The sequence below is a fragment of the Lepus europaeus genome, chromosome 4 (assembly GCF_033115175.1).
Source record: "Lepus europaeus isolate LE1 chromosome 4, mLepTim1.pri, whole genome shotgun sequence".
NCBI classification, from domain to species: domain Eukaryota; kingdom Metazoa; phylum Chordata; class Mammalia; order Lagomorpha; family Leporidae; genus Lepus; species Lepus europaeus.
The window spans coordinates 108,628,294-108,650,867 of NC_084830.1; the positions used below are offsets into that span (position 1 = coordinate 108,628,294).

The following is a 22,574-nucleotide window of genomic DNA, read 5'->3' on the forward strand; positions in this document are numbered from 1 at the left end:
TTATGAATTATACTTCTAGAAAGGTAAAAAAATAGGAAGATGTGCACGCACATACACACACACAAAGAAGGCGATGTTTTTGTAGAAGGTGTTAAGTGGATTAGGTCACACAGTAAGCTTAGATAGGTGACACTAGACGTGAAGGAAAAAGAAGAGTTACTAGGGACCCAGTGCTGTGGCATAGTAGGCTAAGCCTCTGCCTGCTGCACTGGCATCCCATATGGGCGCCAGTTTGTGTCCTGGCTGCTCCTCTTCCACTCCAGCTCTCTGCTATGGCCTGAGAAGGCAGTAGAAGATGGCCCAAGTGCTTGGGCCCTTTGCACCCACATGGGAGACCCGGAAGAAGCTCCTGGCTCCTGATCAGCTCAGCTCCAGCCACTGCAGCCATCTGGGGAGTGAACCAGCAGATGGAAGTCCTTTCTCTCCATATTTCCCTCTGTAACTCTACCTCTCAAATAAATAAATACATCTTAAAAAAAAAAGAGAGAGAGAGAGAGTTACTAAAGAGCTCCCACAAGGCTTGGAACATTATTATTGACCAAATTCCCTGACAAGGAAACTGAATTCTATAGATATGTAAGGTCCTATAGCTAGTCCACAATGGAAGGTGATTACAACCCAGGAAGTGAATGGCAGAGCCAGGCCCTTACTGTTCTATTATTCTGTCTCCCAGGAACAAATGTCTGCTCAAAATAAAGGCAGGGTGGAGGACGTGCACTGCTGAGACTCTTTCCATGAGACAGTGCTCTCCTGGGGCTGCCTCAGAGCTCAGCAGAAAGCCTTCATCATTTGGGTACCTACCATCTGCTTGATGGATATTGTGGAAGTCAGTTTCTCCAATTCCTAGAGCGAAATTCAAGACAAAGCAATCTCTGTAAATATCCAGCATGCTGCTTTTCTCTCTCTCTCAGGGAAGTGATGCAGTGACATCTGTCTGTCTGCCAGCACAGGCTTTGAACCCTGATCTCAGAGCAACCTCTGCAAACTCAAAAACATTGGTTGTCTAAGCTCTTTTTGAATGTTCAGGACCACCATGGAGGACAGTGCTAATTCTTCAGTGTAAGCGGAACATAGCAGGCTTCTAGATTTCACAAAACTTCTCTGTGCCTCCATGTAAACGCAGGGTTTGGTTTGTTTAATTCTCATTTTTGTGTGATTCTTAAATGAATACAGGACCTGAATCTTTGCATTTTGGATTGTTTCTGTCAACTAGATTACCAGATGTGGAATAGTCCCCAGCCAATGGCTCTTTGTAAAGAGACTGCACCAATTCACACTCCCACCAGCAGCATAGGAGAATATATCCAAATGCAAATCCCAAGCTGCAGAGCGTCTTTCTTAGGTCTTTCACTTAAAAAATTTTTTTTCTTTAATGCTAAGCAAAAGCTGATCCAGGCTGTTAACTAAATAATACAGTCTGTATAAAAATGAGCAGGTATTTAAGACAGCTCTGTGGCAGAAATAAGCTTTAGAAGGGCCCAGGCAGGATGACAGAATTTTCAAGGCATCGCAGCAAGAAAGAGGCATCGTTTTAAAGGCACCATTAAGAATTCGCCTTCGATCGGGATGCCAAGAATGTCGGGCGTGGTCAACACACCAAACTCTTAGGAAACCCGGGCGTTCCATCAGTTTTTTTTTTTTTTTTCTTTTCTTTTCTTTTCTTCACTTTGTTCTGAAGCGGACTTTAGAGAGTCAAAGGCGGGATCCTGAGGAGCAGATTGAATCATCGATCCTGTGAGAATGAAGTGCAGACTTCTCTCTCCGTGCACGGGATGCCTCGCCTCAGTAACCCGGGTCCAACTTCCACCACAATGACCACCTCCACCTCCCCCACAGGGCACAGCGGTCGTGGGGGTGAGGGCACCGGCAGGCCCGCGCTACCGACCCCCCGGCCTCGACACGAATTCACAACGGCTGGGGCCTCCACGTCCGGCTGTTGGGGAAAGCGCCGGGTCCCCAACGCAACTTCTCGGTGTCGCCTTCCATCAGAAGTACTCGACTTCGTCCCTCTCCACCTCGCCTTCCTCACCTCTGTGCCGCTTTTCCCGCTTTCTCCCCTTCTTCCCTTTCTTTCTCCTTCCCGTCCCCCCTCTCTCGCTCGCTCTCGCCCCCTTTCCCTTCCTCTCCCCCCACCACCGATCCCTCAGCCGCGCCTCCTCGCCGCGCTCCGCTCCCCTCCCCCTCCTCTCGCGCCGCCCGCAGCCAATCAGAGCGCGGCCTCCCACGGCCCCGCCCCTCCCCGGCGGTTCCGGGCGGGCCTTCGCCGAGCCCCGGCGGCTGGTGCGGAGGGCGGCGCCGCGGGGCGGGGGCCGATGGGGCCTGGCTGACGGGCGGCGCCGACGCGGGGCTCGCCTAGTTGGGGTCGTGCGGGGCTGCGAAGGGGCGAGGCGGGCGCGGCGGCCCTCTCGGGATGGGCCAGCCCCCGCCTGCTGCGGCCGAGCCGGAGGCGAGGGCGGCGCGCGGGCCAGGCCTGCGGGGCGGGCGGCCCGGGGGCTGAGGTAGAAGTGGGCGCGGAGGAAGGGGCCGAGCCACGGCGGTGGGTGGAGCGGCGAGGGGGGCGGGGGCTGGGCCGCGGCGGGCGAGCGGAGCGGCGCGCTGTCCGGAGCTCGGTGGCGGCGGCTCCGGAGGAGGCTGAGGCGGCGGCGGCGGGCCCGGACGAGCGCCCGGAGGTGGCGGACGAGGCGCTCGGGGCCCCCATGGGCGGGTGTGTGGGCGCCCAGCACGACTCCTCGGGCAGCCTCAACGAGAACTCGGAGGGCACCGGAGGTAGGTGAGCGCCAGGGGGCAGCCTCGGCCCCCCCATTGTTCCCGGCCAGGCCCGGCCACCTGTCCCGACCCCCGCGGGCCGCGCGGGCAGGCCCCCGCGCCCCTTTGTCATCCCCTCTCCCACGTCACTGGCCGCGCTGCGCTTCCGGCTGCCCCGCCGGCCACGGGGGTCGCCCCTTTCCCTCCCTAGCGGCGGTAGAAAGTCTGCGCGCCGGGGACGGAGCCCTCGGCCTCCCTGATCTCAGCGCCTGGGCTCGGGAAGTCAGACCCGAAACTGCCCTTGTGGCCATCTCACTCCGTCTCCAGCCCGTTTAATAATTCAGGAGCAGGATGGCGGCGCTGGGGTTGCAGAAAGCGAATTGATTGGGAGGGGGGAGGTGGCGGCGGGGGAGGGAGCCTAATGCGTTCCCTCCGACGGGCCCGCCACAGCTCTCGGCTCCCTTCCTCGCTCAGCGCAGTTGGCTGGTCTCAGCTTTCCTGAGTTTCAGATGACAGCTGCCCTGGTTGGTTCCAATTTGGCCATTTAAACCTGCGAGTTTCTCGAGCTGAGCTGGGGAAGTCTCCAGTGGCCACAGGCATAGGAAAGAGGGAGGGGGGCGGTCTGCCCGGCTAAAACGTGGCCTCTTGCTGCTGCTGCTGCTGCTGCTGCGGCAGCTGCAGCGTGGGGCTGGTAGGCAGCATGCTGTCCGGGTGGGCTCGTCAAATTCCGATCCGACTTACGTCAAAGGAAAATATGTAGGGTAACAGTGCACATGCACGAGAGTTTCACTTACCCCAGTAGGATCAGTACTTTCAAAGTTTGCTAACGCGGAGCGCACTGGTGCTTTCCAGAAATCAGAGGTGTACTGCCGAGACGTGTTTTGATTCCATCAGTAGTGGCAGCATGGCTGTGTAATAAAAGTAATCCTGACTACTGGAGCTAAGGCACCTTTGGCTGAGTCTCTTCTAAGGACCGTGTAGAAGTTAAATTTTTAGTTAAACGGTTTTTAGGAACAGCAAAGATGACACTGTTGATTGGATTCCAGCTGATGTTAGGAGCCGCAGAATGTGGTGCATACTTGCAGGTTCCCTAAACTATGTTGTGGGGCAATGAGAGGGTTTTACAACTTTTTCTTAACATGCTAACATTTGGACCAGTTGTTTGCCTTGTCATGCCTTGTTCATATGGCGTGTATACCTAACGTTGAGCTGATGGGTTTCTTGGATGACACGGTGTTTAACGTGCCTCTTTGGGTGTCTTGGATGGCTAAATCGTGGCGAGAACTCAGTGAAAGTTGTCTAGTCCATGAAAATGCTACAAGATACTGCATTTCCTGTGATAGTGTAATTAGTTGGTGGCACATTAATAAGATCCTCAGTGACAGCAAAGAAGGAAGATCAAAAGGGCATGATTTAAACAGCCTTGGGTTAAGGTCAAATTGGTGGTCACAGTGGTTCAGTAATTGAGGTGATCATTAACAGCACCAAAGTATCTTAGTACTTGTTATAGGTAGTGTTTCATTTAATTACATTTTTCATCATCATTTAAAAATTGTCCTAAGTATTATTCTGTTAATAAACTTGAACCCATTTATTTAAGCCTATGACCAGCTTTATTAGTATGGGCTTTTAAAGCATGAAATCTTAGCTTTGGAAAATTTATTATCATTGGTATTTGGTTAGATAGCAATAGAACTAGCTTTTTTGAAGATCGAGTTCTCTGGACCATAAACTGCTGTTCCTTCCAAAGATAGGTTTAGAAAATGGAACATCAACCACCAAACTGGTTTTCTTCTAGAGAGAGCATATGGCCCTGATGTAACTGGGGTAGGGGAAAAGGCTATATGATAAAAGGATTATTTCTGGAATGTAATTATGAAGGCCTTTAACCTCCATTGTCATAATAGTTACAGGTTAATTGTGGTTTAATGAAATTAGTTCAGGTGTGTGTTTCAGGTTAACATACTAAACAGTTCTTTTTAAGTAGGTTTCTGTTGGGAAGGGAGAGACTTTTTCCTAAGTCTCCTTTCCTAAGTTGGCATAGATACTTAGCTTTTCAGACATACTGTGATCGTTATTAGTTTTAAACTTGATGGGTTATAAAAATTCTTTTATTGATGGTGCTTTTTATGACAGATTTAATTACATGCATAATGTTGCACAAACATCACCATTTTAGAATGGCTTAGCCCTCTCCAAATAGCCAGCCTTTGTTCAAAAAATTTTTTTAGTTTTGTGAATATTTATTTATTAATTCTCATCTACTTGAAAGGCAGAGCAACAAAGAGCGAATGAGTGAGCCCGAGCTCTTCGTCTGCTGGTGTACTCTGCAAATGCCCTCATTATCCATGACTGGGCCAGGCCTAAGCCAGGAGCATGGAACTCCATCTGGTTCTCCACGTGGATAATAGTGGCCCAAACGCTTGAGCCATCATCTGTTGCCTCCCAGATGCATTATCTGGAAGCTGGATTGGAAGTAAGGAGTAACTAGGATTTAGGATTTGAACCAAGTACTATGGTAGGATGCCAGCATCCCAAAGTGGCAGCTTAATCTACTGCACCAGAACACCCACCCCACATTTTAAAAAAAACTTTTTTTGGCCATTTGGAATATTCTTTCCTCTTGCTGTGCATCCAAGTGTTTCTGTGTCTCAAAAATTTTAATTATTCATGAGAGCAAGAGACAGACAGAGAGCTCTCATCTGCTGATTTACTTCCCAAAATGCCCATAGTGGTCAGAACTGGGTTTGGCCAAATCTGGGAGCTGGGAACTCAATTCCACATGAGTGGCCGGGATCATTTGCTGCCTCCTGTGGTACACATTAGCAGGAAGCTAAAATCAGGAGTGGAGCCAGGACTCAAACCCAGGCATTACAGTGTGGGATATGGTTATCCCAAGCAGTTATCTAAACCATTAGGTCAGATGCTCACCCCTCCAAGACTCTTGTCTTATATGTATATAACTGTAGTTATATCAGGGAATACTTCTTTATTAGGTGAATTACCTTTTTGAAGGATCTGGGAAATTTTTACTTCTTTTGTGGAATATTGAAATGTCTTAATTCACATTATAAGATTTGTCATTTGTAGTATCTTTCTGTGGTATGGCTTGCTTGTAATTCAGGTTTTGGTGGCTTTTAAAAAATAAATTATTCTTTGGAGACAGAGCAGAGCTCTCATCCACTGATTCACTGCCCCAAACATCCACAGTGGCTGACTCATGCCCAGGACTGGAGTTAGCTGCCAGGTGCCAGAAATGTATTCCAGGTCTCCTACATGGGTGGTAGAAACTCAGTTCCTTGAGCCATCACTGCTGCCTCCCAGAGTCTGCGTTAGCAGGACGCTGGAGTCAGGAGTTGGAATGCAGTGTCATACCCAGCTACTGTAATTTGGACTCGAGCATCTTAACTGCTAGGCTTAATGCTGCCCCTAGAATTCAGTTTTTTAGTTTCTGCGACTTATACTGTCTTTTTTTATGCCTGATTTTTTAAAAAAGATTTATTTATTTGAAAGTCAGAGTTACACACAGAAGGAGAGGCAGAGAGAGGTCTTCATTCCACTGGTTCAGTCTCCAATTGGCCACAATGGCTGGAGCTGTGCCAAACCAAAGCCAGGAGCCAGGAGCTAGGAGCTTCTTCTAGGTCTCCCATATGGGTACAGGGGTCCAACAACTTGGGCCTTGGTCTACTGCTTTCCCAGGCTGTAGCAGAGAGCTGAATTGGAAGTGTAACAGCTGGGTCGCCCATATGGGATACGGGCACTGCAGGCGGTGGCTTTACCTGCTGTGCTGCAACACCAGCCCCTGCCCAATTTTTTTTTTTTTTAATTTATGTAATTGAAAGATAGAGTTACAGAGAGGTAGAGACAGGGAAAGATCTTCCATCTGCTGGTTCACTCCCCAAATGGTTGTAATGTCCAGAGCTGAGCTGATCTGAAGCCAGGATTCAGGAGCTTCTTCCAGGTCTCCCACATGAGTGCAGGGGCCCAAGAAGTTGGGCCATCCTCCACTGTTATCCCAGGTGCATTAGCAGGGAGCTGGATCTGAAGTGGAGCAGCCAGGATTCCTGTGCCCATATGGGATGCCGGGATGCTGGTGCCGCAGGCTGGGGCTTTAACCTATTGCACCGCAGTTGCTGACCCTTTTTGTGCCTTATTTTAATCAAGACAGGTATATCATATAAGTCATATAAGATTATTTAACATTTCTCTCCAAGATTCCATGCTCCCAAAATTTCTCACTGTTTTTTTTTTTTTTTTAAATTTTTTTTTTTTTTTTGACAGGCAGAGTGGACAGTGAGAGAGAGAGACAGAGAGAAAGGTCTTCCTTTTGCCGTTGGTTCACCCTCCAATGGCCGCCGCCGTAGGCACGCTGCGGCCGGCGCACCGCGCTGATCCGATGGCAGGAGCCAGGTGCTTCTCCTGGTCTCCCATGGGGTGCAGAGCCCAAGGACTTGGGCCATCCTCCACTGCACTCCCTGGCCACAGCAGAGAGCTGGCCTGGAAGAGGGGCAACCAGGACAGGATCGGTGCCCCGACCGGGACTAGAACCCGGTGTGCCGGCGCCGCAAGGCGGAGGATTAGCCTAGTGAGCCGCGGCGCCAGCTTCTCACTGTTTTAAAATGGGTAAACAGCGTACTCTTTATGGTTGATTATCCACCTTATTATTCCGACACTGTGAAGCTGGGTTTGGCATTTGGGACCTCTAGACAAAACTTTTTTTCTTTCTTTTTTTTTTTTTTTTGACAGGCAGAGTGGATAGTGAGAGAGAGAGACAGAGAGAAAGGTCTTCCTTTTTGCCATTGGTTCACCCTCCAATGGCCACTGCAGCCAGTGCATCTCACTGATCCGAAGCCAGGAGCCAGGTGCTTCTCCTGATCTCCCATGCGGGTGCAGGGCCCAAGGACTTGGGCCATCCTCCACTGCACTCCCGGGCCATAGCAGAGAGCTGGCCTGGAAGAGGGGCAACCGGGATAGAATCCGGCTCCCCGACCGGGACTAGAACTCAGTGTGCCAGCGCCGCAAGGCGGAGGATTAGCCTGTTAAGCCACGGCGCCGGCCTAGACAAGACTTTAACCCATGGCATTTGCTGAGGAAACAGATCCTTTATAACATCTTAAAAAAAAAAAAAAGTATGTAGAGGGAAAAACACAATAAAATGATACTCATTGAACATGAAAGTGTAGTAATACATAAAGTATGTTCTTATTTTCTGGTGTGGTTTATTTTAAATATTCACTGATAACCCAGGAGAACTGATCCTCATGGCCAGCATATTCCAGGTTTGTAGGTACATAGCTCTGAATGCTGGACATCATTTCTTTTTTTCCTTTCCTTTTTTTTTTTGGACATGATTTCTTTGGTCTTAACATCATAGAGTTCTTTCGGACACCCATTTATAATAAGCAACCTTACACCTACTCAATAAGTAACAATGGTTTTTGAATAATAACATCTACCATTTATCCGGTATTTATTATGTAAGGAGTCCTGTTCTAAATGATTAAGTTCTCCCATTAGTCCTCAATAGCCCTGTGAAGTGAATAACACCTCTATTTTATAGACAAAGAGATCGAAGCCCAGAGAAATGAAATAAATTGCTCAGCATCACACAGCATGTAAATGGCAGTCAGAACTTAAACCCAGAGCTGTAATAAAGAATGCTACTTTCTTCTTTTTTTTCTAATTTCATATTTTAAAATTGTAGTAAAACATTTTGCCATTTTAAACTTTTAAGTGTACTGTTCAGTGGCGTTAATTATATTAACAATATTATACAATCTTTATGTGATTCTGAAATTTTTCATCATTCCATACAAAACTGAGTCTGTTAAGCAGTGTCTCTCTGTTCCTCACTCCTCCCAACCCCTGATAACAGTCAATGTTTGTCTCACTGAATTTACCTATTTTAGATATTTTATATAAGTGGAATCATGTAACATTTGTCCTTTTGTTTGTGGTTTATTTCATTTAGTGTCTCCCAATTTTATCTAGTTGTAGTATGTATCAGACAGTACTTAATCCGTTTTATGGCTGAATAATATGCAATTATATGTACATTTTGTTTATCTGTTGATAGTACTTGTAAACTTTGGTGTTTTTAGTCTGTTTTTGGTTCTTCTGGCTATATGTCTAGGAGTAGAATTGCTGGTTCATGCTGTAATTATTTTTACCTTTTTGAGGAACTGCTAAATTGTTTTCTATATTGGTTACACCATATTTCCATTGCCACCAGCAGTATATGAGGGTTCTAATTTCTCCAAATCTTCACTAGCATGTGTTGCTTTCCATTTTTTAAAATAGTAATTCTAGTGGGTGTGAATGAAATAGTATATCATTGTGCCTTTTATTAGAATTTCCCTAATGATGTCAAGCATCTTTTCATGTGCTTGATGGCCATTAAAAAATATTTTTTTAAATTTAATTGAAAAAGAGGATTGGGGGTGGGGGTGGGGATCAGTCTTCATCTGCTGGTTCACTCCCCAGATGGCCATGGTGGCCAGGCCAAAGCTAGGACCTTCATCAGGGTCTCCTACCTTGGCCCAAGTATGTGGGCCGTCTTCTGTTGCTTTTTTGCAGGCTATAGCAGGGAGTTGGATTGGAAGTGGAGCATTCAGGACATGAATTGGTGCATATATGGGATGCCAGTATTCATCACATCACAATGCCAGCTCACATTTATATAATTTGGAGAAATATATTCCAGTATTTTGCCCATCTTTAAGTTGGAATGTTTGGATTTATTTTGGAGTTGTTCATATAGTCTGGATATTAAAGCTTTATCAGGTGTATGATTTACAGATTCTTTTCCCCATCCTGTAGATTGTCTTTTCACTCTCTTGATGGTGTCCTTTGATGCATAAAAGTTTGTAATTTTAATGAGGCAGAGTTTATATTTTTCTTTGATTGCCTGTGCTTCTATCTTATTTTAAATAGATATAGATAGATACGTGTAGATACATCACCCTTCACTGATGACATAAAGGATATATCTATAACCAGTCATTCACATATATATATATATAAAACATTTATAACATATATATATATATAAAACATAACATATATAACATTTGCTTTCTCAAGTGCGAATAGAAACTTTTGAGTTTATTTCCTCTGTCTAATCTGGTGAAAGATTAGTAGCAGTGAAATGGCTTTTTAAAAGTTGACAAAATGGGCTGGCACTGTGGTGTAGCAGGTAAAGCGGCCGCCTGCAGTGCTGGCATCCCATATGGATGCCGGTTTGAGTCTCGGCTGCTGCTCTTCCGATCTAGCTCTCTGCTATTTCCTAGGAAAGCAGTAGAGCATAGCCCAAGTCCTTGGGCCCCTACATCCACGTGGGAGACCTGAAAGAAGCTCCTGGCTCCTGGCTTTGGATTGATGCAGCTCTGGCCGTTGCTGCCAGTTGGGGAGTGAACCAGTGGATTTAAGACCTCTCCCTCTCTCTCTCTCTGCCTCTCCTCTCTCTGTGTAACTCTGACTTTCAAATAAATAAAAAATCTTTTAAAAAAAAGTTGACAAAGGTAATCGATAAACCCACTTAAATTTTTAATGTATTTATGTAATTGACAAAATAATACATAAGGGGTTCAGTGTCATATTTCAATGCATGCATATAACATGTAATGATCAGATTAATTAGCATATCCATCACCTCAAGCATTTATTACTTGTTTTGGAACATTCAGAATCCTATTAGCTTTTTTGAGACACACAATTAACTGTTCTCAATCAGTGACCTCACTGAGCTGCAGATCATCACAAGTTACTCCTCCCACTCAGCTGCACCCTTGTACCCATCTGAGACGCAGCTTACAATCAACAAGCTTTGAGTACCCACGGTATGCCCAACATTGCGTTGGTCACTGTGGTTCCAAAGAGGGATTGTCCTATTTCTTGATCCTATTTCCTATTTCCAGAATCCTTTTAGGAAAGCATAATGTGCACACATGAAGCAATGATACAACACTGTATATATTGATAATACCACAGCTTAACTGCAAGTGCTACAGGAATAAAGAGAAACCAGGTGTTCTCAGCAATATAAGGTTGGTCAGAAAAGCTGCTTAAAAGAAACCAGAGTGAGCTGGGTTTTAAAAGACATATTCTTCACAGACGGGTAGAACATACCAGATGGAAGAATGGTTATAAACAAAGGGTTGAATGTAAACCACACATGTATTGGCTAGTGGTTTAGAAAAGAGGTTTGCTGCCTAGGCTGGAGTGTGTGGCAGGAAATGATGGAGAGACTGGACAGGGGAGAGTAGGATAGAGACAGGGGCTTATCCTGTGAAATCTGATGAAAAGAGTACACAGAGCTATGTATTCATTCACTAAATATTAGTTGGACCATTATTAAATGCTAGTTAGTAGGATTGCAGCAGAGGGGGAAAATGTCTCTGCCCTCAAAGGAATTCACTACTTCACACTTTGCTGCTCAAAAATTTGATCCCTGGGGCCTGGTGTTGTGGTGTAACAAATAAAGCTGTCACCTGCAACACCAGCATCCCATTAGGGGGCCAGTTCAAGTCTTAGCTGCTCCACATCACATCCAGCTCCCTGCTAATGGCCTGGGAAAAGCAGTGGAAGATGGCCCAAGCGTTTGAGATGCAGATGGAGTTCCTGGCTTCGGTCTGGCCCAGCACTGGGCTTTGCAACCATCTGGGGAGTGAACCAGCAGATGGAAGATCTCTGTCTCGAATAACTTTCAAAATAAATAAATCTTAAAAAAAAAAATTGATCCTGGATCAGCCACATTGAAATCACCTGGGAGCATGTTAGGAAGGCAGAACCTCAGGCCCATTCCAGACTGAATCACAGTCTGTATTGTAATAAGATTCTTAGGTGATTCCTATACACATTAAAGTTCCAGAAGCACCAGTATAGCACTGCTTAAGGTGGGAAGAGACTAGAATGAGGAACAGGTGGGGTGGCAGGATTGGGCGGATAAGAAAGAAGTATCAGAAAACTCTAGTGTTCAGTTTGTTGAGGTATAGATGACAGAAGAATTCTGAACTGCAGATCTCATTTAGGATAATGCAGAAGTTTAGATACGAAGCATGTACATTTTCAGGACTAGGAATTTGGGTTTTGGAATCAGGAGGGAGGTTAACTGAGTGTAAAAGTGAATGTTAGCCGGTGCCGCGGCTCAATAGGCTAATCCTCCGCCTTGCGGCGCCGGCACACCGGGTTCCAGTCCCGGTCGGGGCACCGATCCTGTCCCGGTTGCCCCTCTTCCAGGCCAGCTCTCTGCTGTGGCCAGGGAGTGCAGTGGAGATGGCCCAAGTGCTTGGACCCTGCACCCGCATGGGAGACCAGGAGAAGCACCTGGCTCCTGCCATCAGATCAGCGCGGTGCGCCAGCCGCAGTGCGCCTACCGCGGCGGCCATTGGAGGGTGAACCAACGGCAAAAAGGAAGACCTTTCTTTCTCTCTCTCTCACTGTCCACTCTGCCTGTCAAAAAAAAAAAAAGTGAATGCTATAAATAAGTGAAAAGGGATGGAGGTACCAAGACTTGAATCATGAGGGTTTCATAAAAGGTGAGAAATGAGAGAAGTCACCTCTATTAGGGCTTGACTTAGAGTAGGTTCTTAGTATACTGACTGAGACGGATAGATCTAATTGCATTTGAACAGATCATTTTTATAATTTCTGAAAGTAATCTGGTTCAGTAACTGCATTCTAAATGTATTATTTGTAGAAATCCTAGCATTAGTTTGTTTCTCATATACTAAGACATTGTAGAATTCTTGGGAATTCACCCTAGAATATACCAGTAGCCCTGCTGAGGTTGGTGTGGTTCAGGATAAGCATTTTGTTTTTCTTCAACAATGTCATGCACACCCCTTCCTTGTGTGCTTTCAATGACCCATATATATATTACTTCTACTCAACTAACTGGTTGTTGATTGCATTTCTTATGCTTCTATTCTTTGGGTTGTGCCTATAATAAAAAATGAAGCAAAATTGAACATAAAGAAAACTGAAGATTTAGTTTCTTCTCTTTATCCCTACAGTATCAGTGGAAGTAAAACTCCTTCATATTATCTTGCTTGATGAGCTCTGGAGCTTTAATGAGAGGGGCACATACAATTTCATAAAATTTCTACTTTGGAAAAAACTTATACTTTACTGTGAAATAGGAAGTATTTACTTAATGTGAAGCAAAGAGTGACTGATTTTACCAGGAGTGGAGCTGTGGGGAGAGGACCAAAAGGGAAGTGGTTGTAGATTGGAAATGCATTGGAACTCTGGGTGGACAGGTTTGGCAGGTTGAGAGCTAAATATAGGTCAGGGAAGCTATTGGAAAATATTGAAGATGGAGAAAGCTGAATCCTCTTTGGGAAGAGATTTAGCCTTAAAGTTAACATTAAAAACTGACAAAGTCCACTGTGGCTGTTACCTAATTATCTGCCTTCCATTTGAGTAGACTCACTTTGTTTTAAATTTTCTGTCAAAAAAAGGGTTGAAGTTCCACTCAAGATGATCTCAGAATTTATGTTTGAAGGTGTTTTTAAAGAAGATTCTTGCTATGGATATTAAGTGAGCCTGTTTTTTCCATCTCTGATTTTAATTTAGGAATCAGTTTATTAGCACTATGGACTGTAATTTGTCAAAAGTAGAATTAGGAATCATCTTCAGTTCTCTGTCCCCCCCCCCTTTTTTTTTTTTGAAAGTCAGAGAGCCACTGGTTCACTCCCCAAATATCTATCAGAGCTGGGGCTGGGCCAGGCTGAGGCAAGGGGCCTGAAATTCAGTTCAGATCTCCAGTGTGGGAAACAGGGACCCAAATACTTGAGCATTAGCAGGAAGCTGGAATTGGATGCACAGCCAGGACTTGAATCTAGACATTTTGATATGGGATGCAGGCATCCCAAACAGTGTCTTTTTTTGTTTGTTTTTTTGTTTTGGGGTTTTTTTTGTTTCTTTTTTTGACAGGCAGAGTGGATAGTGAGAGAGAGACAGAGAGAAAGGTCTTCCTTTTTGCCATTGGTTCACCCTCCAATGGCCGCTGCGGCCGGCGCATCGCGCTGATCCGAAGCCAGGAGCCAGGTGCTTCTCCTGGTCTCCCATGCGGGTCAGGGCCCAAGGACTTGGGCCATCCTCCACTGCCTTCCTGGGCCATAGCAGAGAGCTGGCCTGGAAGAGGGGCAACTGGGATAGAATCCGGCGCCCCAACCAGGACTAGAACCCGGTGTTCTGGCGCCGCAAGGCGGATGATTAGCCTATTAAGACACAGCGCTGGCCCATCCCAAACAGTGTCTTAACCACTGTGCCAAACACCCACCCCTCTAATCCTAGTCTTTGACACTTCTCTTTTGGACAAGTTTTGAAAGATAGATTTTATGTTTAAATCTATCTGATTTTCTTACTATAAATAGGAAACTTTGGCAGTACCTTGATACTACTACTCTACCAGGTGAGAATGATTATTGTTAATCACTAATAACAAGAAACTTTGGCCTTTACATATTCTTATCTTGTTGCAAAAAAGCATTAGGTTGGATAGATTAAGCAAGATGATCAAATTAATTGAACGTGATAATTAGTTTGCTGATTTAGTAAGTCTCATTTTTCCTTACTGCAGACCACCTGAATGGTTTATCTTCATTTGGTGGACCACTGCACCTGATTCTTCCCGTCGCCCCTCACCATTCCTCCCAGCTTTCTGCTTCTGCTAGTACTCAGGCAGTACTAGGCTACCAGGAAGCTCCTCATGTAGTTCAAGGACCATAGGTTAAGACTTTACTAACACGTGTGTACATAAAGATGCATGTGTGTTGGCCAGGAACAATCAGCATGTATTCACCATCTTATATCAGTTACTTTGACTTACAGTCAACAAGAATCAAGTTTGTTTTTTTATATACCTGAATACTGGCTGAGAGGTTAAATATTGCAGAAGAATACATTGGGTGTTGTGATGCTGTATTTCTGCATGTTTGTAATAAATCTTTTAGAAGTTTCTATTTTAGCTGTGTTTTCAGAAACGGCATTTCTATTGAAGTTAGACATCTAAAAAATGAAATATTTATGTGTGAAGGTTTTTTAAAATTTTACTTGAATGTGAGGTCTTAATGATACACATTTGCCCCAGATTTGACTAACTTACGAATTGGTAAAATTTTTGGTTTTCTGATTGAGTTCTTACCTTTACAGGAAAATCTTCAAATAATTTTTGCACTTATTATAATTGGCCTTTAGGTATTAAACAAGGTTAGACTGCCTCTTTGCATTGGTTAAGATAGTTTCATGCTTGTGTATCAAAGGGGCAAGAGTAACAGAGTCCAGTTCATTCAGTTACGAATCTGCTTTCCATTCAGGACAAACATTTATTTCTAAGATGAGTTAAGATGCTTCTTCACCTGGGACAGGTATTTGGCATGGTGGTTAAGATGCTGCCCGGGATGCCCACATTCCATTACAAAGTGCCTGGGTTCAAGTCCTGGTTTTACTCCCAATTCTGGCTTCCTGCTAATGCTCACTCTGAAAGGCAGAAGATAGTGGCTCGAGTGGTTGGGTCCCTTCCACCTACATGGGAGACCTGGATTGAGCTCCCAGCTTTGCCCTGGCCCAGCCCCAGCTTTTGTGAACATTCTGGAGTGAAGCAGCAGATGGGAGCTTTCTCTACTTGTCTCTCTGCATTTCGAATAGATAAAAACAAACTTTTTTTTTTTTTTAAAGAAGATGATTCTTCCTGAAACTTTCAAAAATAGCCAGCCCCCATTATTCTAACTCTGCACTTGAAGCCAGTTTCAATTAGGGATATAAATAAGACTGCTGGGGGAATTATGTGTTTAAATAACAATTAGGTGAAGTTTTGAGATTATTCTACAACAAAGCCAGTATTAGGAAAGTTCAAGGAGAAGTAGAAAGCAGGGTCAATAGGCCTCACTGAAGAGGTAGTATAAGAAATTCATCTTGAGGGCCAGCATTGTGGTATCGCAGGTAAAGCTGCTGCCTGCGACGTCAGCATCTTGACTGCTCCACTTCTGATCCAGCTCCCTGCTAATAGTCTTGGAAAAACAGCAGAAGATGGCTCAAGTGTTTAGGCCCCTGCCACCCACCTAGGAGACTCAGATAAAGCTTGTGGCTTTGACCTGGCCCAGCACTGGCCGTTAGCAGCCATCTGGGGGGTGAGCCCTGTAACTCTTTCAAATAAATAAATAAATGAACTTGTAAGAAAGGGAGTAGGTATATCTTTCCTCTTATGAAAAATATTTTTAAAAAAGGAAGTTAGTCCTGAAAGAGTAACTAATGAAGAGCAGACAGAGGGTGTCCTGTATGCAGAGGAAATTTTTTATTTTTATTTATTTATTTTTAAAGTTTATTTATTTGAAAGGCAGAGTTACAGAGAGAAAGAGTGACAGAGATATCTTACATCTGCTGGTTCACTCCTCAAATAGCTGCAACAGCCAGAGCTGGGCCAGGCTGAAGTCAGGAGCCAGGAGCTTCTTCCCAGTCTCCCATGTGGGTGCCATGGGCTCAGGAACACGGGCCATTTTTAGCTGCTCTCTCAGGTGCATTAGCAGGGAGCTGAATCAGAAGTGGAACAGCGGGACTTGAACCATCACCCATATGGGATGCCAGCACTTCAGGCTGCAGCTTAACCCACTACACCACAGTGCCAGCCCTTGTACAGAGCTATTTAAAAGCCTAGCATTTGGGGGAGGGGGGTTGTTAAGCTTGTAGAGGAGATAGTGAAATGTGAAGTTAACAAGGTTTCTTGTTAGGTTTGGGGATATATGTACATTTTAAAAAGGTAAACATATTTCTTATGCCTAATCTGTGATAGTATCATTCAAATGATAATAAAAATCTGTTAAGCACATAATAACCTAAAATAACAGAATTTTTTAATAAAGTAACCTTGCAAACAGCAGCATTACATGGGAAGTGTCTACTGATGATGGCAATTATGTAACCCCAAAGCTGACAAGCTACTCTAATAACTTCATATTTCTTGTTTCCCCTCCACAAGCACAATCCCCCAGAATGCCATGCTTTTTCATATCTCTCTATAGTAGTTTCATATATTTATTTAACTGTTTGAGAATGGACGCTCACTCAGCATGCCCTCATAACTGCAGGGAGAGGCATTTGGCCTGATGGTTGATGCCAGTTGGGGTGCCTGCCTCCTACATCAAGGTGCGTGGGTTTGATTCCTGGCTCCAACTCGTGCCTTGAGCTTCCTGCTGATGCAGGCTCTGAGAGGCAGCCATGATGGCTTAAGTAGTTGGGCTGCTGCCATCTACATGAGAGGCCTGGGTTGAGTTTCCATCTCCTAGCTTCTGCTGAAGCCCCAGGCATTGTGGACATTTGGTGAGTGGACCAGCAGATGGGACCACTCACTCACTCTTGCTCACCCTCTTTCTCTGCCTCTCAGATGAATAAAATTTTTAAAAATATAAATAAAGCTCCTGTACAGCCACAATACCATTCCCATTCCTAAGAAGATTTGCTATTCATGCCCTCTGAGAGCTAGCCTATAATTGGAATCATGTTATTTTGTCCCCAAAATGTCTTTCATAGCTGTTTTTTCAAAATCAGATCTTATCATCATTTACACCTCACATTTGTTTTTAAATCTTTCTTAAAATATAGGACAGTTACTCCCTCTTTTCTTCTCTATGACATTGATGTTTTGAAGTCTACAGAATTTGCAGCAGTCTGGGTTTGCCTGAATGTTATTACGTGGTATCAATTTATTGTGTGCCTGTGGCCCCTGTGTTTTACTTAAACTGGAAATCAGATTTAATTTTGACAAAGGATGAAAGTTTACTTCCCAGGCTGTCGTGGATCCATACTCTTGCCAGTTCTCATTTGCTGTTGGGAATGTTTCGATACTGACTGAAGTCTGAGCTTTTCTCTCATTTTTCCACCCAGAAAATAATCGTGCCATCCTCTGAACTTCCATTGTGCTATTTGTAGGACTCCTCCTTCCTATTTTAAAAAATAATCTATTGCCGGCGCCGCGACTCAATAGGCTAATCCTCCGCCTTGTGGCACCGGCACACCGGGTTCTAGTCCCGGTCGGGGTGCCGGATTCTATCCCGGTTGCCCCTCTTCCAGGCCAGCTCCCTGCTGTGGCCCCGGAGTGCAGTGGAGGGTGGCCCAGGTCCTTGGGCCCTGCACCCGCATGGGAGACCAGGAGAAGTACCTGGCTCCTGGCTTTAGATCAGCGCGATGCGCCAGCCGCAGCGCACCGGCCTCAGCGGCCATTGGAGGGTGAACCAACGGCAAAAAGGAAGACCTTTCTCTCTCTCTCTCTCACTGTCCACTCTGCCTGTCAAAAAATAAAAATAAAAAAAGAAAAAAGGTGGATAAATTAAAAAAAAATCTATTGTGTTTATTTTTGTACATTCCTTATCTTCTCAGAACATAAGCTGCATTGGACCTGTGACGGAGAGTTGGGTTCTCTTTTAAGCTTTAGGCTTGATTAACTTTTATGTGGAACACGTCTTTGGCCTTATAATGGTGATGGAGAGACAGTAATATTCCCTTAATAGAATGCTTGATTCTAGAACAGGAGCTTTGTTAAATAGGATCATATTGTGTCAAGAAAAGATCTGGGAGTCAAAATCTTAAAATACTTACTAGTTCATCCACCCTTTTCTCTCTATAGCATCTTCAGTAAGTCACTTGACTCCCAGCTTAGTTTTTTTTTGTTGTTGTGTGTGTGTGTGTGTGTGTGTTTTCTTAACATGTTGGATGAGATCCTTAGATTCATATTTTTTTTTAAATGTTTTATTTATTTATTAGAGAACTCCCATCTGCTGGTTCACTCCCCAGATGCCTACAAAGGCCAAGGCTGGGATAGGCTGAAGCTGGGAGCCTCGAATGCAATCCAGGTCTCACATGGGTGGCAGAGACCAAATTACTTGAGCCATCACTTGCTGCTTATCAGGAAACACATTATCAGAAAACTATAACCAGGAGTGGAACTGGGACATGAACTCAGTCACTCTGATAGGAATGTAGGTACCCCAACCCTGTCTTTTTTTTTTTTTTTTTTTTTTAAGATTTTTATTTCTTTGAAAGAATGACAGAGAGGGAGAGACAGAAAGAGACCTTCCATCCGCTGATTCACTCCCCAAATGCCGATTCACTCCCCAAATGGCCTTAGTCTGGAACTCCATCTAGATTTCCTATGTGGGTGACAGGGACCCAAGTACTTTGGGCCATCTTCCACTGCCTTTTTTTTAACGATTTATTTTATTTGTTTGAAAGACAGAATTACGGGGGGGGGGGGGGAATCATCCATCTGCTGGTTCACTCCCCAGATAGTCATAACAGCCGGAGCTAAGCTGATCTGAAACCAGGAGCCAGGAGTTTCTTCCAGGTCTCCCACGTGGGTGTAGGGGCCCAAGGACCTGGGCCATCCTCCACTGCTTTCCCAGGCACATTAGCAGGGAGCTGGATTGGAAGTGGAGCAGCTGGGACTTGAACCGGCACCCATGTGGAATGCCGGCGCTGCAGGCCAGGGCTTTAACCCACTGCACCACAGCACCAGCACCTAACATGGTATCTTAATCACTGTGCCAAACACGTGCTCCAGATTCAAGCTTTTTTTATTTGAGAGGCAGAGTTACAGAGGAGAGACAGAGAGAAAGGTTTTCCATCTGCTGGTTCATTCCCCAAATGGCCGCACTTGGCCAGTGTTGCGCCAATCCGAAGCCAGTAGCCAGGAACTTCTTCCGGGTCTCCCATGCGGGTGCAGGGGCCCAAGGTCTTGGGTCATCTTCCACTGCTTTTGCAGGCCATAGCAGAGAGCTGGTTCAAAAGAGGAGCAGCTGGGACATGAACTGGTGCTTATATGGGATGCTTGCACCACAGGCTAAGCCTACTTTGCCACAGTGCTGGCCTCCATCTTAAGTCGTTTCATTATTTATGATGTGAACCTTACCTCTTAGCTTAGCTGAATCTGGAAATACAACATGGTGCATTAGATCTACTTTTCTCCATCTTTCACCTGGCTTCACTTTTCTCCTTCTCTTGGGCATAAAACATTACAGCTTTTTTCCTACAATTGAGGCAAACTTTTACTGTGTTTAACCTTGGGAAGCTCAGACAGAAAGTACTTCTTGGAAAAGGAGCTTGTGGATGAGGTGTGCTTGACAGGTTTGGCTGTGTCTTACAAAGGAGGAACCAGAATCAGATGAGACGCTGAGAAGGCCCTGATAGGTGAGTTTTGGTGTCTGTCATGTTTGTTAAAATCTGACTTTCTTAGGAAGACTAGAGACTAGATTGAGATGAAACAGAATGAATATTAATGCAAAATCTTTGCATCTTCTCATTTTAGCGCCTTTACTCTCTTCCATTTATTTGGAATGTAAGTGATGTCTGGTGTTTTTTTATTACAGTTCTTTAAAATAGCATGCGTGAGCCCCCTCCCTTTTTTAATTGCTTTTAGAAATTTTTTTTTTTGTTTTCCTCCAGAATATCATTAAGTTGTGTGAGGCCAGGGACTTTGTCTGATTAGTTCTTTATTATATCTGTAGTATCTAGTATTGTTCTTAGTATATCTGCAATAAATACTTGCTGAATGACTAGAGAAGTGAAACAATAAATGGGCATTTATGACTGTTGTCATTTGGAAAATGGAAAGCTTACTGCTCATCATGAATTATTTCATTTGGGTTTGTTCCTCAAATGACCTAACAGCCAGGAGCCAAAGTGGGTGGCAAGGGCCCAAGTCCTTGGGCCATCTTCCACAGCTTTCCCAGGCACATTAGTAGGAAGCTAGATCTGAAGTGTAGCAGCCAGGACTGGAACCAGCATTCTGACCATGGAATACCATTGTCTCCAGCAGCAGCTTAACCCACTGCCTTGCCCCTTTGGGTAAGATTTCTTATTACAAAAGCCCATTGTCTTTAGAGGCTCTCCTCATGATAATTAACTCTGGGATAGATTCTTACTTGCCCCTGTGATGAAAGGAGGCAATGATCTAATTTGCTTGTTAAGATCTCCCTATTTATTTTGTATTTAATTGTATATTATTTTATCTGTCACCTTGGTAAACCTAATAGTGATTTGACTTGCTTTGGTTATGAACAGAAGGTTAGTTGTATTTATAGCCCACCCAGTCTAGTGGAATGTGTTGAGTTGCCCTTGGTTTCATTGGGTTGCCCAGGTTTCATTTGCAGCCTATTGGGTACTGTATAGAGGATAATGAAGACACCTTAAGAATTCTCTGAATTTAGGGAATGTTTAAAATTTGGAGGAATGCTAGAAAAAGGCCAGGTAATCAGGGTTCTGGATATTGGCTGGAACTGATTTTTTTTTTCTTTTTAAAGATTTATTTATTTGTTTGAAAGGCAGAGTTACAGAAAGAGGCAGAGATAAAGAGATCTATCTGTTGGTTCACTCCCAAAATGACCACAATAGGCAAGGCTGGGTCAGGCTGAAGCCAAAAGCCAGAATTCAGTCTAATATATATATATATATGTGTGTGTGTGTGTGTGTGTATGTATGTATGTATATGTGTATATATATATATGTAGGTACAATATATAGTTTAAGTTATAATGTGTGTATAACTTTAATAGTATGTTTTATATTATGAAATAATCATATTCTGAAATAGAAAAATTTCACAATTTTTGTCTACTTTTTACTTACTAAAAATCTCCCCTGCTTTATTTGTACAACAAGCATACAACTGATGTGTAAATATTTCAACAGTGATTTATAAATGATGGATACATAGTGAATATTTCTCTGATGAATAGATCTTATTGAAGGCATTAAAGTAATGGCTTTGTGATCATAAAAGATTGGTGACTATGTTAACAAATAGGTGAGAAGAACCATGATTGATAATGATAAATTTTGTTGTACATTTGACTTCTGATAATTCTTCACATTCATTTTCTTGAGTCTTACAAGGATTTGACTTCAACTTTAAGGAAGACTGATACTAAAAGTTAGTAACATTTTCTAGGAGAGGAAACTGAGGCACGGGGAGGTTTTGATCTGAATGAGGAAGAATAGGAGTAGCCTGGGGTTACTCTTTGGCCTGGTGGTTAAGGTGCCTGCATCCCAGATCCAAGTGCCTGCATTTGAACACCAGCTCTGGCTACCTCCCCTATCTCTTCCCATTCCAGCTTCCTGTTGATGCAAACTGTCTTGTAACCAAGCTACCAATATGGGAGACATGGATTGAGTTCCTGTCTCCTGGAAGGCATTTGGGAATTAGCAAACAGATGGGAGCTCCTTTCCTGTCTGTTTCTGTATCTGAAATAAAAACAAAATAAATGTTAAACAGAGTACATCAAACTGTAAACTTTGTCTTGTCTCAATCAATATTCCCTCCACAAAGGGTGAAAGTTTTTGGTTGACTTTTCTTTCCTTGAAACAGAAATGTGTTTTCTTTCATGACCGTGAATGCGGTTGAATTGAAGTTAATAGAATGTTAATAATGTCTTAAGGACTCTTAAACTCTGAAAAGGAGATCCTGGCAGTATGAAAAGAGGTATGTAGCCGGCGCTGTGGCTCAACAGGCTAATCCTCCGCCTAGCGGTGCCAGCACACCGGGTTCTAGTCCCAGTTGGGGCACCGGATTCTGTCCTGGTTGCCCCTCTTCCAGGCCAGCTCTCTGCTATGGCCCAAGTGCTTGGGCCCTGGCCCCATGGGAGACCAGGAGAAGCACCTGGCTCCTGCCTTCGGATCAGCGCAGTGCACCAGCAGCAGCGCGGCGGCCATTGGAGGGTGAACCAACGGCAAAGGAAGACCTTTGTCTCTCTTTCTCTCACTGTCCACTCTGCCTGTCAGAAAAAAAAGAGGTATGAAGTTGTCTTTGATCTCAGTCAACAAGTTATAATGCATTTCAC

The 22,574-nt window shown here is 44.3% G+C and overlaps 1 protein-coding gene across 1 annotated transcript in view; it reads left to right on the plus strand.

The window, feature by feature from the left end:
• The first annotated feature begins 2,635 nt into the window (after positions 1 to 2,635).
• UBTD2 (ubiquitin domain containing 2) overlaps positions 2,636 to 22,574 on the plus strand; it is a 61,671-nt gene continuing 41,732 nt past the window's right edge. Inside the window, exon 1 of the mRNA XM_062188694.1 lies at positions 2,636 to 2,766. Coding sequence (XP_062044678.1) covers positions 2,697 to 2,766 — 70 coding nt within the window. The 5' untranslated portion in view covers positions 2,636 to 2,696. The remainder of the gene's footprint in view (positions 2,767 to 22,574) is intronic.